At 34.7% G+C, this 16,360-nt stretch overlaps 1 protein-coding gene across 1 annotated transcript in view; it reads left to right on the plus strand.

Annotated features, from left to right (window-relative positions):
- Nucleotides 1-1,265: 1,265 nt before the first annotated feature.
- Nucleotides 1,266-16,360, plus strand: part of LOC149410132 (uncharacterized) — a 41,038-nt gene continuing 25,943 nt past the window's right edge. Inside the window, exons 1-2 of the mRNA XM_089648474.1 lie at nucleotides 1,266-2,682; nucleotides 2,815-2,871. Coding sequence (XP_089504600.1) covers nucleotides 2,600-2,682; nucleotides 2,815-2,871 — 140 coding nt within the window. The 5' untranslated portion in view covers nucleotides 1,266-2,599. The remainder of the gene's footprint in view (nucleotides 2,683-2,814; nucleotides 2,872-16,360) is intronic.

Here is a 16,360-nt window from a genome sequence, read left to right on the forward strand (position 1 = left end):
CCGTAATTACGGCGACCTCCTCTCTTGGCGTAGGTAGTAGAGGGGGTCGCATAATTTTCAAATATTGTCTGGTTAGCAGATCACAGCGCATATCGTCGCAACGCCAACACTTATAACCAGTGGCGGTTCTTCACAAGGGGACCGTGGGGACAGTCCCCACTACAGATATTCCAGAAATCTACCAAGAAAAAAATGATAATTCTTTCAGTTCGCAAAAAATAATGAATGCATTCTTTACATGAAAGTAATTAACAGTTGCAGAAATTTCAACTAAAAATTCATTAGGGTAATTTTTAAGCTCGAAATTTGAAAAGTTTCTTCCGACGAACGTGCGACTAGCCTCCTCCGTTCCTTGCAGCATACTAAATACCAACGGGAGTAACGGGACCGACGAGCCCGAACTAGCTAGCGTCCAGTTATGCGCAGAACGTTCTGCGCAGTTGGGGGACAACCCCAGGGATTTATTCCCACTAAAGTGATTATTCTACTTGGACAGAATACTCTTGTATGAAATGTTATGAATTTGCGCATGCGTATTTGAATCTTCTAACGAAATCTCAGGGGACAGACTTGAAAATCCCCTTGTGATGGTTTGTTTTAGTTCTAATAATTGAAGTAGGTCAGTTATGCACGGGTCAGAATATGCGTTAGTCGTGTTATAATCGTTTGTGACGTTTAAGTAAAATAATAGTATTGATATCGATTGATCGGATCATTTCTTATTTCTATAGCGCCGTTCTCGTGGTAAAAGCGCTTTAAACTGAAGTATCTACGATTAACTTGTGTTATTTTTTATTAAACGTAATATTTATGAATATTTGGTGTTTCTGGTTAGGTGCGTGACTTATCTTCTTATCTAATAATAATTTTTGTTAGAAATTATTCGAAAAAATGAATGAAGTCGACTTTTTACTGAAAAATAAATTCAGTACGTTAACATTTGACGAAAAAGTAGAAGTGAAACGCCTAGGTGCTCACCAACCTAGAGACATTGTAATCGAGTTTCATGTTGTTAAAACTCGTAAAAAGTTAAATTTTAATCCAGAGTGGTTTTCTAAAAAATCTTGGTTATGTGCTAGTGTTTTTGTTGCAGTAAAAAACCTATTCGTGTATATATTTATATTGGATCTCGTACTCCCATTTTCTGGCAGTGAAATGTCAGTATCTACACATAAAAAATGACGGTCCCCACCACCGAAAATGTGCTCGAGCCGCCACTGCTTATAACAGTTAGGCTAAGGTGAAGCTATAAGTGAAATCACTATTTAAATTAATCCTTACTACGAATTGGTATAAGTTATAAATACCGAAAATATGCTATGGATACATTAAAGCTTGTTCTATCGTTTCCCTTGATCAGAATTAAAATGAAATTGTTAATAACGTCATGAAAAATATAAGTGTAAACTACTAAATAGTTTTCTTTTTCACCAGTTTACTGTGAACTCGTATAAGAAACAACTTAAATGAATAAGAAAGGTATTTATAAAACACCTTGTGGGGCATGTGAAAAGGTGTATATTGGACGGTGTAATTGAAAAATATCATGTATAATTGCAGAATGTAAGGTGGATGTCGCTAATAAACGCTTAACTTCATCCATATTTCAACACGTCCTTAATTAAGGTCATAATATAGACTTTAATAATACCACAACAATAGCTCAGTGGCGGCCGGTGGTCAAAATATGTGGGGGTTCACCGGATTACAACATTAAGTCATAAAATAAATTAAATAAAGGTACATACCTATTTATAAAGAAGTTCTATTCTCTGCTCCTTTTGTTTAGCGAAGACCTCCATCAATGCTTAACACTGATAGTGCGTTCAGTCTGTCCTGGCTCAACGTGTTTAAAAAAGATTTTATTCCTTTTAAAGTTATGAATGGTACACAAAAGTTTAAGTAATTTCACTCGGGAAAGTCTTCTAATAAACAAGTACTATAAAAAAGTTGTAAAATTGATAAAGCGCCGTTAGCTTTTGAAAAATCGTCGCGGGCGTAAATTGCACAGAGTTCACCTTTTACTGAACTTTATTTAGGAAGTCATACGTTTTAAGCGTCACATTGAAATCATGTTCTGGGAAATTTGACCATCACTCATCTCTTAAGGACCTACTATTCGAATTTCATCCAATTTCCGACATATTTTCCTTAAAAGTTTGAAGTTTTTAAGCTCTTAAAAAAATATATGTTATTCTTTAAGATAGTATCTATTTGTTCCAAAAGCCGAAACGGTAATTATTTGAAATTCCCTCGATAGAAATAAATCGCAAAGTATGCTCCGAAAAATATTATTAACACGTTTATTTCTGTTATTTTACAAGTTATATGTATGAAAAAAATCACAATGCTTCTTTTAATGCTACTCAATAGACCCCAAAAGTGATTTTTGCTATTTTTGAAATACGCCGTGATTTATTAAACATTTTCACAACAGTCGCTTACGTCTTATGATTCTAAGCATGATTATTGCAGCCCCTCTCACTTCCTCACGCGCGTACGCTATCTGCCTTTCAGTCACTGCTTAGAGAGCTTCGCGGACGGTCGTGTTGTTCTCCGTTTCGTGATTTCTCCTAAATAATAATATTGTATTCCGAAAATGGGAAATAAGCGAAAAAGTGCTCGTATTTCTAAGAAAAGACTATTTCGTTCGAAACAAAAACGCATGGTGGACATTGTAAGGTAAGAAGAAAAATATAAATTTTGATTTGATGAATATATTATTATTTACTATTACGTAGGTAATATTTATTATAAAAATAAATTATTTATATATTGTGTAACAAAGGTGACAGGTATTGTTTTATTTTTCAGAATGCGTACTTTGGGAGATAAATCTATTGCCAAGGCCTCTGAAACTGAAATTGCCGGGTAAGTTTTTTTTAAAAATTTACATTTTTTTTTCAAAAATGACCCTTGAATGTAAAACTATATATTTTAGTTAGTAGGTAGGGAATGTACCCATACTACGTGACCCACTCCTCCCCCCTCAGTGACCACGTGTAGTATATAAACCTAACCCATTGTGACCAAGCGCGTGGTATGTTGAAGATCCCCTCCCCCTCTCTGAACGGGTCACGTAGTATGGGTACTGTATATATTGCGCGAAGAAATTCTAAAATCAAGCCGCACTTAATTTACAACGTTCTAACAGCATTACGTTTGTTTTTTTTTGTCCTATTGTATTTGTCTGTTTCTGAGGCGTTTTGTAGTTGTTCATTTTGATTGGATATAGTTTTAACTTCGCTTTTCCATGTTCTGAGGAGAGAAAGTTTGCAAAGACAAGTTTTCGTAATCCATTTAACAATTTTTGAATTTGAGGTTCAATCTTGTGCAAATTATTTTAGTTCGTCATATTTTAATGAAAAATATTTATAAAGTACGTTGCCAGAGCACAGAATTGCATTCGTTAGAATCTTGTACAATAAATAATTATGCCCTAGCTAATTGCATAATATTCCATATGCATATTTAGGTATGTTCTAAAATGGTAATTATATGTCCTATTTAAATATTTTTCATTTTAAAAATATTAAACTAAAAAACTTTACAAAAAACTCAAATCAGAAATTGGTAAATATATAAATCGTCTTTGCAAACTTTGACATCTCATATCATAGAACTGTATATCTGGTGTTAGAACGCGTTCCAACTAAGGCTTGATACAAATTCTAAGCTTTCTGGATCGAGGCAAGTAATATGTATAATAACACTGTAGGTACCTGGAATATGTAGAAAGCGACCCGGTCAGATTTGCATCTCTGCCAATGATTTCGTACAATAATAAGACACTTTTACGGTGGAAGCAAACTACCGGCATTTTGGATAATGTATCCAAGAGCATAAAGATCTTCATACTAGTTCTCAAACTTTAGGGAATTTAATTTGAGGAAGTTTTTTTTTTTTTTTTTTTTAATTATTGTACGACAGACAGGTAAGTCCAATTATGGTACAATTTTATTAAAACTAACAATACATGTACATATATTTTTTAAAACATGGTATAGTGATATTAAACACATCTATATCCGCTGGTAGGGCATTTAGTAAGGTCATACCTCTTGTCATGCTATGTCGGGCAATGACATCTGTCCGACCCTGCGGTATACAGAATAGGTCGTGGCTACGATTTCGACAGTATTTATCAGGAACGAATAATCCACAGCATGACAGGAGATATGGGCAATCGATAAGGTTTTTTAGTAACTTTAATTCAAATACCATGAGTCCGGCATTACGCCTAGTCTCCAGGCTTTGGTAATTTGTCTCCTTTAGCAGTTCCACGTGATGCATGAATTTCGGATATATTCCGTATGATCGCATGTAAACATACCTTAGGAATTTTTTTTTGAATTTGTTCAATCATATTTATGTATTTAAGTTGATAAGGTATCCAGACAGTACTGGCGTACTCCAGCTTGCTTCTGACCACTCCGTTGAACATGGAGGTCATTGCTTCTTTGTAGTTAATTATTGATTGGATATATAATAAATAATTATTTTGTTTTTCTTCCAATAAAAATTAGGTTTTCTATTATTTTATAGTTACATACTTATTTATTCCAGAATTCGTCCATTTGAAGATACGTCTAATTTTTTAGGCGATCTGTTTTAAATAACTAACTAACTAACCATCAGGCCGTTTTATCCTGTACGCTTGTATCGAAGAAGCGGAACATTCGCTGAAAAATAGCAGATGGTAAATTGAAACCACGATATCGACAATAATATCAAACATACGCGTTTTAGTTTAACTTTCTACTGAATAAACCGTTCCTTCTGATGTGGTGGTAAAACCCCGAACGCCGTCCTTGATATGGTATTATTTGCAAAGAATAGTATGAACTGGTATGTACCCACCATTGATGTATAATACTAGATTAGCCCTGTCTAGTTAAATTCATTTAAAAAATAACCCCTCGTAGCAGTAATTTCACAATTAAACTCTCCATCGAATTCCGCCGCCTCGCTTAGAAAGCCTAGATAATATAAACAAGTGTTCCATACAATATAAAACACAGCATAACGTTATTCCTAAAATCTCATCATGTAGTTTGTTCATTTGTCAGCCAATAGAGACAGCGTACGTCACAAATATGGAGATGAACTTAACAACCCAACTCTGTTTAAACTCCTTGTACAAGCGTTCAAACTCGTAAACAAAACCACGGAGAATTTGTTCTCAGAGGTGTTGTAATATGGACATAAAGCCAAAAAGAAACTAATACTTCAGCAAATTTTATGTGCTGAATAAGGGCTGAATCAGGAAAATAATTAATAAAATATACAAAATGGTTTTAATTTATTTTATTTGTGTTTTTGAATTCTGTACAGGTCCTATAGAACCAAAAACGTTTACATTTATAATATTGTGCATAGGATTTTTTTCTAATTTTTAATTTTATTTATATATTATGAATGGTATATAATTATTGAAGAAACCAATCACTTCGTGACATGACATCATTTTATTTTATTTGGTTTTATCCCCAGCCGGGATTTTGCATGCATTTTAAAACAGAATATATCTAGTAAGCCAAAGAAAATTATTCAAAAAAAATTGAGAGTAATGCCTATTCGGTTTATTTTTGTAGTGCCGTTTATGTGAAATATATAGATGGTGTTTAATCAAAGCTAGACAATAACGACCAGTAATTAAAATAACCTTTCTCAGATTAAGCAGCAAAACCTAATTTGTGGGTATATTACATTATCTCCTCCACACAGCATGCTCAAAGATAATAAAGGACCTGAAGGAAATTGCAGTCTAAGCGTTTGGGATGAAAATGATTTGAGCACACATGGTTTCCTGATGATGGTACGGTCAACGTGTTCCGATATCGTGATAATTAATGTATTCGAAATATACTAACAATTTAACAGGAAACCTTTTAATTCATTCGTTAAGGGCCTGCAATCCCTTTTTTAAATAAAATAGAAAAACTCTGTTCCGACATCGTGATAATTAATGTATTCGAAATTGACTAAAATTTCAACCAGAAACCTGTTAATTCGTTCGTTAAAGGCCTGCAATCCGCTTTTTAAAAATAAATTCAAATACTCTTTTTTTCCGTATTTTTAAATAGATAATAAATATTACCCAGTTATTTACACAAAATTGAATCCGGATTGCTTATATCCATTTCTCAATTTTTTCTCGGTTTGTGGGGAAACCTAAGCGAAAATAAGACATTTTAAGAATAATTATCGGAAAGTATACAGAAAATATTTATTCCTGTACCTAAGATTTTAAGCCTACATGAACGTTCCTTTTCATGTAACATATCTTCCACCACCTTCATCACCTCTACAGCAATAGTTATAATAAAAAAGGTAAATTAATAAATAAAAGGTAAAAAAATATAAATACTTTGTAATATATATTTTTTTCAATGAAAAGAAAAATGTAATTAAAATAGTAAACACAAAATAAATTACTCAACGACGCGATTTTTTCATATAATTTAAGATGCAAATAATTGTGGACTTAATACAACCCTGAATAGAGACAAGACTAAAAAATAACCCATACTTCTGAAGTTTTTTGCGCGTATCAAGTAAAAACGCTTGATTTTAACCAACACATCAATAATTATCATGTGGCATGCTCGTGCCATGTAGTATTGTTTATATGTATTCGTTAAAAGCGTATAACACACTGCATGACGTCATGATAGTGACTAGTTTGAAAGATGACGTCAGAAAATTTACTTGTCGTTGGTGAAATTCTATTAATTTCTGATATTTGTTAATGCGCTGCCTTCAATCTATCGGTAAGGTATTTATATTTTTTTGTATTCAGATAGCTGATTACATTTTCTAAAATAAAGTCCGTGATAGGTACAATCTAAAATATTTGGAACTGGGTTATTTTTGTGATTGAAAAAATGAACTTGCCCAGCATAGCTGACAAGCAAAATAGCTTAACTCTAGACCAACAAAAGGTAAAACGCAATGCACAGTTGCAATTTCGCATTGCGACACCATGCGTGCGCCTTTTCATAAATGTGCACGTGAACTAAAACAAAATTGTGTTGGGGTTATTTTTCAATGGTTACGGCTAGTCTAGTTGTATTTAGTCTATGGTACCCACGCTTTCGACTGTTCCACAGAATATGCGACAAAGCAGTTAAATTTTGGATCGCAATCGAAAACGAACTGCTACGAACATAGGCACAAGTCAAAGTCGGTCTGCAAGTTAAGCGCGCTTAATAAGTAGGTACCTTTTGTATGAGATATTATAACCGAACTGAGTTTTGAATTGTGATTAGCCATGTCGGAAATCTTGTTGGTTGTTCGGCGCACGGGAGCACATATTAGCTGGCCGCCACTGCAATAGCTAGCATATACAATGAATCAAAAATGGTTTGAAAGCTATCTTACGGGAAGACAACAAATCGAATAAAATCCTCCCTGTCGGAAAAAAATTATGCAACAAGTGGAGTTCCACAGGGTTCACACCTTGGCCCAATCTTATTTATAAATGATATTACAAAAATATTTCATGATGTATCTATCTTACTTTTTGCTGATGACCTCAAAATTTATAGAACTATTCAAAATAGGCTAACCTATTAGGGAAAATGTTTGCGGAAAACTCGACCCTCGACGACGGAGGTGCTGTTCCGCCGTCGGTTCCTCACTGCGGCTTCTATATGAAAAAGCTGAGGATCCGGCATCGAGATGTACTCCACGTCATACGGGGGCTCGATGTTAACAAAGCTAGTGGACCTGATGGAATACCTGCCCTGGTATTGCAGAGGTGTGCTGCGGAAATAGTTCCAGTTTTGACAAAGCTCTTCAAAATGTCCCTGAAATGTGGCACTGTGCCCTCTGGTTGGAAAAAAGCGGTCATTCACCTTATTCCCAAGAAAGGTGACCGCTCCAACCCGGCCAACTACCGCCCTATAGCGATCACATCAGTTCTGTCCAAAGTGATGGAACGTGTGATCAACGACAAACTGCTCATATACCTCGAGAAGAACAAAATTATCAACGACCGTCAATACGGATTCCGGCGGAACCGCTCGTGCGGTGATCTTCTCGCGTATGTGTCGCATGTTTGGGGGCGGTGCCTGGAACGTCACGGTGAGACCCAAACGGTCGAACTAGACATATCCAAGGCCTTTGACCGGGTCTGGCACCGAGGACTTGTCAACAAATTGCCTTCTTACGGACTTCCCGCATCCCTGTGTACGTGGATTGCTGACTTTTTAAGGGATAGGTCGATTCAGGCGGTTGCTGACGGTTTCACCTCTTCCTCACACTCCATAAATGCTGGCGTCCCACAGGGATCGGTTCTGTCTCCGACTTTGTTTTTGTTGCACATCAATGACCTTTTGACATGTGCACCGATTCATTGTTACGTGGATGACAGTACAGTTCATGACAGCTTTTTGTTTGACAAGCCCCCAAAGGGCACACAAACTCCAACGTCTCGGAGGGCTTTGAAGCAGAGAATGGACGGTTATCTCGAGAGTATTTCCTCCTGGGGTAAAAATAATCTCGTCAAATTTAATGTTTCAAAGACCCAATCCTGTCTGATTACGTCCAAAAGGGATCCAAATGATAATCTAGTCTCCTTCAACGGAAGCAATCTTCCGAACAGGCCTTCCATTGATATGCTTGGTATAACTATAAGTGACCAGCTCAGGTACGGGGGCTCCATCGAAGCCAGAGTAAAGTTGGCCTCTCAGAAGCTGGGCGTACTGTACATGGCCCGCAGATACTTTAATAATACACAACTGCTGACCCTGTACAAATCGCAAGTGCGCCCTATTGTCGAATTTGGCAGCCATCTCTGGTCCGGAGCCCCTAAATACCTGAAAAAACCCTTGACTCTGTGCAAAAACGGGCGGTCCGTTTGATAGATTCCCCAATCTTAACAAACGGACTGCAATCCTTAGAGCACAGGCGTCTGGTAGGTATGCTGTCCTTGTTCTATCGGTATTACAATGGAAGATGCTCTGAGGAACTAGCGTCATTGATCCCTTCGGCACCGGTGCGTAGTCGGGAAACACGCCAAACGCGCGCCCAACATTTGTAGACGGTTGACATTTGTCACATGAGAACGGGTCGCGTCTACGATTCGTTCTTAAGTTCAACAGCTCGGCTGTGGAACGAACTGCCGGCCTCTGTGTTTCCTCCCTCCTACAACATGGGACTCTTCAAGACCCATGTTCACTCCTTTCTCTCCACAAAAAGACCCTCCACACAGCATCCCCAAAGATGACATAGGCCCTGCGGGAAATTATTTTCTTCAGGTCCTCCTGTGTGGAGTTAATATAAAAATAATAAAAAAATTACCATTGCAACATTCTTCAAGACAATATCAACAAATTATTAATTTGGTGTAATGAAAATAGACTTAAATATCTCAAAATGTCAAATAGTTACATTTTATCGAATAAATAATCTAGTGAATTTTGATTAGAACGTTGATAACAATGCTCTTGAGACATAAACACAAATCAAAGACTTAGGCATCACTTTTCAATCAAATCTTTCATTTGTAACCTCATAACAAAAATCTCTAATAAGAGCTTAAAAATGTTAGGATTTATAACTAGACTAACCAGAAGTTTTTACAATGTAAAGTGTATTAAATTGTTATATTTTGCCTATGTAAGAAGTCCACTTGAGTTCAATTCTCCTGTTTTTAACCCACATTATAATACACATGTACAAACTGTTGAAAGAAAACAAAACAAATTCTTACGTTTTATAAATTTTAAAATGGATTAAAATGCCAGCAATTATGTTGAACTACAACACTCTGTTAAATTATATGAATATGCTCAAATTTTCATACAGAAGAATTTTCACTGACTTGGTATTTCTATATAAAATTATTACAAAGTGTCTTAACTAACTAACTAACCCTTACGCCGTTTCCCCGCAGGGGAGGCAGAGAGGACGGACCGCCAAACAACTCGGTCTTGGCACACACTCCTTGCCTCATTCACATTCATACATCGTCTATTGTTCTGACTCTTGATATGGCCCGACTCAAGTATCTGATTCACTTGGTCGTGCCATGTCTTCCTCGGGCGTCCCTGGCTTCTGCTACCATTCACATTTGCATCGTATATTCTCCTTACACTCCTTTCTTCGCTCATTCGCTCTACATGCCCAAACCATCGAAGCGTCCCTTTCTTGATCTTACTCATTACGCTTACATCAGCCTTGCACTCTTTGCGGATCTCCACATTCCTCACACGATCATACATGGTTTTACCACACATACGCCCCAGGGATCTCATTTCAACAGCATTCAATCAACTTTCACCCTTTCTTTGCCAGTTCCATGCCATACATCAGGGTAGGTACCAGCACTCCATTGTGGACTGCCAACTTCCCTTCTTTGGACCATTTTTATGTTATATTTCTATTTAATCTCTCGTAAACATGCTTCCTAAATACATAAACTCATCCACCTGCTCCAAGTATTCCTCATTCACAGCTATATTGCACACTGTTTTCGTATTCTCTCTTTCAAACACCATTACTTTAGACTTACTTACATTCATCATTAACTCATTATTCATGCATACTTCGTTCATCCTGGACACGAGAGACTGCAGATCATCCATACTATTAGCAATCAGCACCGCATCATCAGCATACAACAGGCAACATGCTTTCAGATTACTCAATTTCGCGCCCAATCCCACCTCTTTCAATTCTTGCATACAATTATCCATGTATAGATTGAATAACCACGGTGACATTACGCAGCCTTGTTTAACACCTTTTGTGATATCAAACCACCCCATTGTGTCATATTATACATTATTAATATATACACATACATTATTGGCACGTACCCGACAAACTCTAACCAGCTATTCCTTAGCACATTTGTAGTAAAAAATGTTAACGACACTTTGCTGTCCGGTAACATTTTTTTCAATAAAAAAACAATCCGTCCGTGTCCACAGTTTAGTGGTGAAATAAGCGACATCGCCGCGCTACACCCTCCCTACTGTCATCTCTTTCACACATATTCTGTCTCGAGTCCCATGTCGATCCAGCATGCCCCTCAATTATCAATCTGCCGACCATGCAGTATTGTGTTTGTTTAAGGTCTTCTCTTTCCTACACACTAAATAATAATATTTAAAAATGAAACAAATGCTGCCATACCAATTCGCCAAAGTAGGTACGTACGTTCATTATTCAACGAAAGTCGAATAAAATATTGCCAGATGGGTTTTTTAATCGCTTTAATCTGACTTCAAACAATAATTAATTAAGTTAAAATATTTATGGCGATGAACTACGTGGCAATTCAAAATCATGTGTTTTTGGTTTGAAAATTTGGTCGCCTAGAAATGTTTCAGATGCTTTAAATAAATGCAGCGAGTAGAATATATCTTGGCCTTTGAAATAATCGAGTATTTTTTACATACGTCTTTTTATAAAGCCAATAAAAAAATAATTTATAAGGCCTATGAAACTGCTTTAAAGTTCAAAATATCCTACTTACGAACCCATTTTCGGTTATGGTTTTATTGTATAATGTGGCAAATTAAGTTATTTAAAAAATGATCGGAAAAAATTTAAATATTTATGCCTGAAAATCCACAAAATAAAATAAAAGGCACTTTTTACGCGTAAATCAAAACAGCTGGATGGTGTTAAGCGGGAATTTAAGCCTTATCGCCATCTACGTAACGAGTGGTATTGATATTAGTGCATCGCCTTAAATATTATTGAATATAATATTACAGTACAGTACTTTGAACCTTCGCAAAAAAAATATTTTTATATTGATTTTAAGTTTAGTTTGTAGAACTCCATTTCGATTTTTAGAAATTTATTATTTAACAGTATTATTATTAAATTTATAAAAACAGTTAATTTATAAACAAGTTCTGCTATTGCACTTCGATTATAAAGTCAGGAAACCTACTAATTAGTTTCTTAGTTTCAAAATTAGACTATTTAATACTATGCAAAACGCGGAAGGAAAATGACCGGTCGTCCATTCTTTTGCATTCCAGAGGTGAAACCATTCAATACAAAAATAAAATTGATGGGTAAAATATAAGAATGCGTGATTCGCATACGAAAATTGTAAATAATTATTATTGTTAAATAAAATATTTATTATCTGGTACTGGATTGTGTAAGATGGGCTTCGTTCGCAGCGATGTACGTTAGGAATCGGTATTTTTAATAGAAATGTGCGTTGAGTTGCGACATTGCTTTCAAACTTTGACAAATGATAAAACAGTGGTGAAAATATGAATAGTATTTTTTTTTATTAAAAAAAACGTTACCGGACAGCAAAGTAGTTCAAAGATTGGTAATCAAAGTAATTTTGAAAAAACCGTCAAAATTTTCTACCGAAATTCTTTTTACAATTTTCAAAGTACCTACAGTAGACAAAATGTATAAAAAATATTCAATACTTCAAATTTATAAAGAAATACAGTCAAATACTCATAACTTGCAATTCAATACATCAACAAGATACCAGAAAACTATTAAAATCCCATAATTTAACACTAAGCTCATTCAAAATACCTATCTAGGCATAATTTATTTTAATAACCTTCCATTAAATTTAAAAAATATCGAAAACATTCAGGAATTTCACCTTAAATTAAAAAATTACCTTATATAACTATTATATATATTGTTTATATGCGTGAGGATGCGTCATATGGGTGTATGTATACATGTGCTGTTATATGTATATAGGTATGTCTGCTGCTATATACACATGTGTGCTTGCATGCACACATATTAAAAATTATATATATAATTATGTACATTTTTACAATCTAATGCTAATTTACTTATTTCTCCTTTCTAATTTCTATCTTCTACTTTTTATTACAATTTTTCCAAAATTTTAGCTTCATCTATAGTTACTAATTTCATATGTTTACACTAGATTTCATATTTCATACAAATTAATTACACTCAATTGGTCACCATGAAACAGGCAGCCGCCTAGTATGGTGATTCATTATATCTACTTTATGTAAATTTCATAATAATGTAACATGTATTAAATAAATAAATAAGTCCAAAATACGTTCACTACTTACATCTAGAAGTAATATTGTTTAAATCTTGTGTTGTTTCTTAATAATTTATTTACTATAACTAACATGTACATAATTGAACTAGCATTCCCTCACCAAACACAAGAGCATTGTCTCTTTATGGTGAGGAAAGGCTACTTTAATTTCTATTGTTTTATATCTTGTTAATATCCTGTATTTATCTATATAAAAAAATATATTTTTTCAAATATTAAATAAAAAAAATAAAAAAGTGCCCATAACATTTTTTACTCCAAATGTGCTAAGGAATAGCTGGTTAGAGTTTGTCGGGTACGTGCCGATACTGTATGTTTATATATTAATAATTTATAATAAAACACTATGTAATAATTTTACATAAAACGTAACATAATAATCAAGAGTTGCTTGATTATTATTTTATTTATTATTATTATTACACGCCCTAATGGGCTTTTACACACTACAAAGTTTAATAGTAGAGTATCACAGTTATTATAGATTCTACAAAATTAAAACAATAAAGGAAACATAATGCAACGAAAAAAGAAAAAAATATTAAATGTTACAACAAAAGCATATAATAAAATAAGATACATTAGTAAAAATGATAAGAAGTCTCACATAAATAGATATTAAAAATAAAAATAAAAATATATATATTGCGGAAATTATAGATGCCTATTTGTGTCTCGATCTATAAAAGAATTGAAATAAACAATATTTATATTGATTATTTTTATATTTAGGAAGTTGTAAGAATAATTATTTTTTGCCTTCATATTCCTCTAAAGCAAGGCTGCCCAACCCCAGGCCCGCGGGCCACAATGTGGCCCGCGAACGAATTATAAGTGGCCCGCGTGAAACATTTTCAAAAAACCCGCCAATCCGCCAATTTGAAAAAGTGTCGCGGGCCCGCGGTAAAACAAACAATGCAGCTTGCGCGCGGTCACCAGTGTTGCCAACGACGGCGATTTATCGCTATTTAGGCTACTCAGAACGAGAATCAGCGACGAAAAAATCTAACCTGTTGAACTTACTTTTGAAACAAAATACACCGGTTTTCGACATAATATTTTTTGCGTCGAAATGGAATCCTGTAGCCACCCCCCCCCCCCCCCATGGAATTCGAAAAATTGCTGTGGGGTATCACATATGATGTTCGGGTGTGCGGAATTTTTTCTCAGCGAAGTTCCGTAACAACCCCCCCCCCCATGGATTTCAAATATTTTGCGCGGAGCACTTTTATAGATTTCTTTTTTGTGGGGAACTATGTTTTATAGAAATTCTCTAACAACCCCCCCCCCCCATGGAAATAGGAACCGTAAGGTATTCAGTGGCCCGCCAGTGATTCAAAATCGTCAATTTCGCCCAACTGCTAAAAAGGTTGGGCAGCCTTGCTCTAAAGCACGGTACTCATCTAGCCGTGTATAGCAGGGTACTCACCAAGAGTGTAGCACCGTGTAACGTGTAACCAAAGAGTATGGATACTAGAGAGACAGCATGTGAAGTGTGCCCGCGCGCTCCAAGTGTGAATTTTGTGGAATTTTACGGAGACGGCTGACATTAGCTTTTACACCTCGGTCGCGTATTGAGCTCCTAGTAAAACGTTGATAAAACATAGAAAAATGGTCAACTGCGCCGTAAAATTGTGTAAAAGCAATTCTGTGAAGAAAATTAAGAAGAAAGACGGCCTTACCTTTCACATATAAGTATTTAAACACCGCTCAATTAGACATTTTATAGTTAATTTTTTGACGAGTTCATTTCAACCGCCATCAGCCAGCATGGCCATCCCGGAATCACGCGGCGGACGAATGTCAATGGGCCGAATCAGTCAACTTATTTTATAATAATTAAAAATTACCAACAAACCTTTATTTTTTATTAATTATAACACACGTTTATAATGATTTGTCTTGTATGGTGACCTGATAAATCAACATATCGACGATTCAACACGAATTTTAAAAGTGGTATAAAGTCATGGAAAGTGATGAAACAAAAACTTTATTAATTGGGTTAAGTATGTTAGGTTAGGTTTTTTTTCCTTCGTTTTTAATGACTTTATAATGTACTTTTAAAATGTGTGTTGAATTGTCGATGTGTTGATCAGGGAACCGTCTGTATATATATATACCTGGGTCGTACTTTAAATCCTAGTTTTGTGAACAATCGCGCATGTGCGCGCGTCGGTACGACGAGATGTGTGTCACTATTTTAGGTTTTCGATAAATAACTCTTAAAAGTTCACTTGTATCACATTTTATTTTTTTCCGGTGTAGATAAATATTCTAAGATATTCCGTGTTTTTTATCGTATTTTTGGAACCATGGCTTGATGTTTATATTTATTCATTTTGTATCATGCCTATAAATTGTGTTTATAACATAATGTTTTATTAATTATTTAAAATTGTTATTCATGTCTCCTGTACTTATCTTTAATTTGATTTTTTTTCTTCTTTTTTTTGTTATCACTGTAAAACTGTAGAGTTTTTTTCTTATATTATTTACGACCACTCCTTTTCTTAAAGTCAAGCACCAGCTTCCATAGGGAAATAATAATGCACAAAATTGTACTATGCAAATCTGTTGATTAAATAAAATAATACTACCTAACTCTATATTATCAAGTTATTCGTAATCCGGAAATTTTTGTCTTTCTTTGAAAATAAATCTTTATATATGTATATATAAGAAATCTCGTGTCATGGTGTTTGTGGTCGCACTCCTCCGAAACGGCTCGACCGATTTTTATGAAATTTTGTATGTATATTTTTTAGGTATGAGAATAGGTCGTAAAGTATATTTCTTACCAATAGGTGATTATGTGTCCCTCCGGGTCAGCTAGTATATATATAGTTGATACACTGTAACACTGTAAAGTTATTTAATTTGACTTTTATGTCGTTTTTAGTGTTTTTATTAGAGTTTTTTCATCGAACTCTTTCAGCCAGATTTTTATTTTTGATTTGTATTCATGAAACTTTTCCAATATTTTTTTTTATCTGGAGGAAGGATGTTGTCAATTTTTGTTACAAAATAAATTAAGTTTCTTCATCGCAATATGGGTTTATAACTTGCAATGTTTTCTGTCTTTTTGATTCGTCTAGTGTGATGGATAAGTTTTAAGTTTTTTCCTATATTATTAACGACAACTCCTTTCCTAAAAGTCAAGCACCAGTTTACATTAGAAAAGAATATAATAATGCACAAAATTGTACTCTGCAAATCTGTTGATTATTTAAAATAATTCTACCTAATACAAAAAAAAATCTATTCAAACTGATGAATTGCGCAATATTAGCACCAAGGAATGGC

The sequence above is a fragment of the Hesperophylax consimilis genome, chromosome 28 (genome assembly GCF_061612785.1).
Source record: "Hesperophylax consimilis isolate HC1 chromosome 28, BYU_Hcon_1.0, whole genome shotgun sequence".
Lineage (NCBI taxonomy): Eukaryota > Metazoa > Arthropoda > Insecta > Trichoptera > Limnephilidae > Hesperophylax > Hesperophylax consimilis.